General features: G+C 48.2%; 1 protein-coding gene across 1 annotated transcript in view; it reads right to left on the reverse strand.

The window, feature by feature from the left end:
- TRAF3IP1 (TNF receptor-associated factor 3 interacting protein 1) overlaps positions 1–716 on the reverse strand; it is a 54,138-nt gene that overhangs the window by 51,463 nt on the left and 1,959 nt on the right. The window contains exon 3 of the mRNA XM_006893507.1: positions 50–211. Within this exon, the coding sequence (XP_006893569.1) occupies positions 50–211 (162 nt within the window). The remainder of the gene's footprint in view (positions 1–49; positions 212–716) is intronic.

Here is a 716-nt window from a genome sequence, read left to right on the forward strand (position 1 = left end):
CTCCAGCACTGACTCTCAGGCCCTCCCCAGCACTGGGGCTCACCCGCACCTTGCTGAGGCAGCACTTCCCAATCATCTGTAGCAGCTCGTTTGTCCGCTCGGGCTCGTGTCCTGCCACGATGCGCGCAGGCTTGGCGGACAGCGGCTCCCCGGAGACCATCACCACCACGTCAATGGCTTTCTGGAGGAAGCTGATCTTTGCATCTTTATCCTAAGTGTTTCCATTTAAAACAAATGTTAAAAGGCAACCAGTGCCTTGTCTTCAACACATATAAGGTGCATAAGCCAGTTTCTCTAAGATGTTATATCCTACAAGGTATCACACGTACCAATACTATTTTACTATTAAGTAAAACATTAGTCATCAAAGCTTGTCATCAAACTGATCTGCAAGTTCTAACCTTGATACATACATTCATTTCACTTTTTTTAATCCATCATTGTTGTTATGTGCCATCAAGTCACCTGTGACCCATAGTGACCCTGTGTATAGCAACTCTGAAGCACGCCCTGTCCTGAGCCAGTCTCACTGACTCCAACACATCAACCCCATTATCCCAGTCACTCTATCAGTCCATCTCATCCGGGGTCTCCTCCTCCTGCCATCATATTGCCATGTAAATGAGATCCACCATCAGGGTCCAGCCATCCACCACACACCATCCCAAAGTCACCCATCAACACTATCCAGCCACTCATCACACCACCACGTGAAC

This window comes from Elephantulus edwardii, unplaced genomic scaffold (assembly GCF_000299155.1).
Source record: "Elephantulus edwardii isolate Elephantulus edwardi_28Jun2011 unplaced genomic scaffold, EleEdw1.0 scaffold00127, whole genome shotgun sequence".
Classification (NCBI taxonomy): domain Eukaryota; kingdom Metazoa; phylum Chordata; class Mammalia; order Macroscelidea; family Macroscelididae; genus Elephantulus; species Elephantulus edwardii.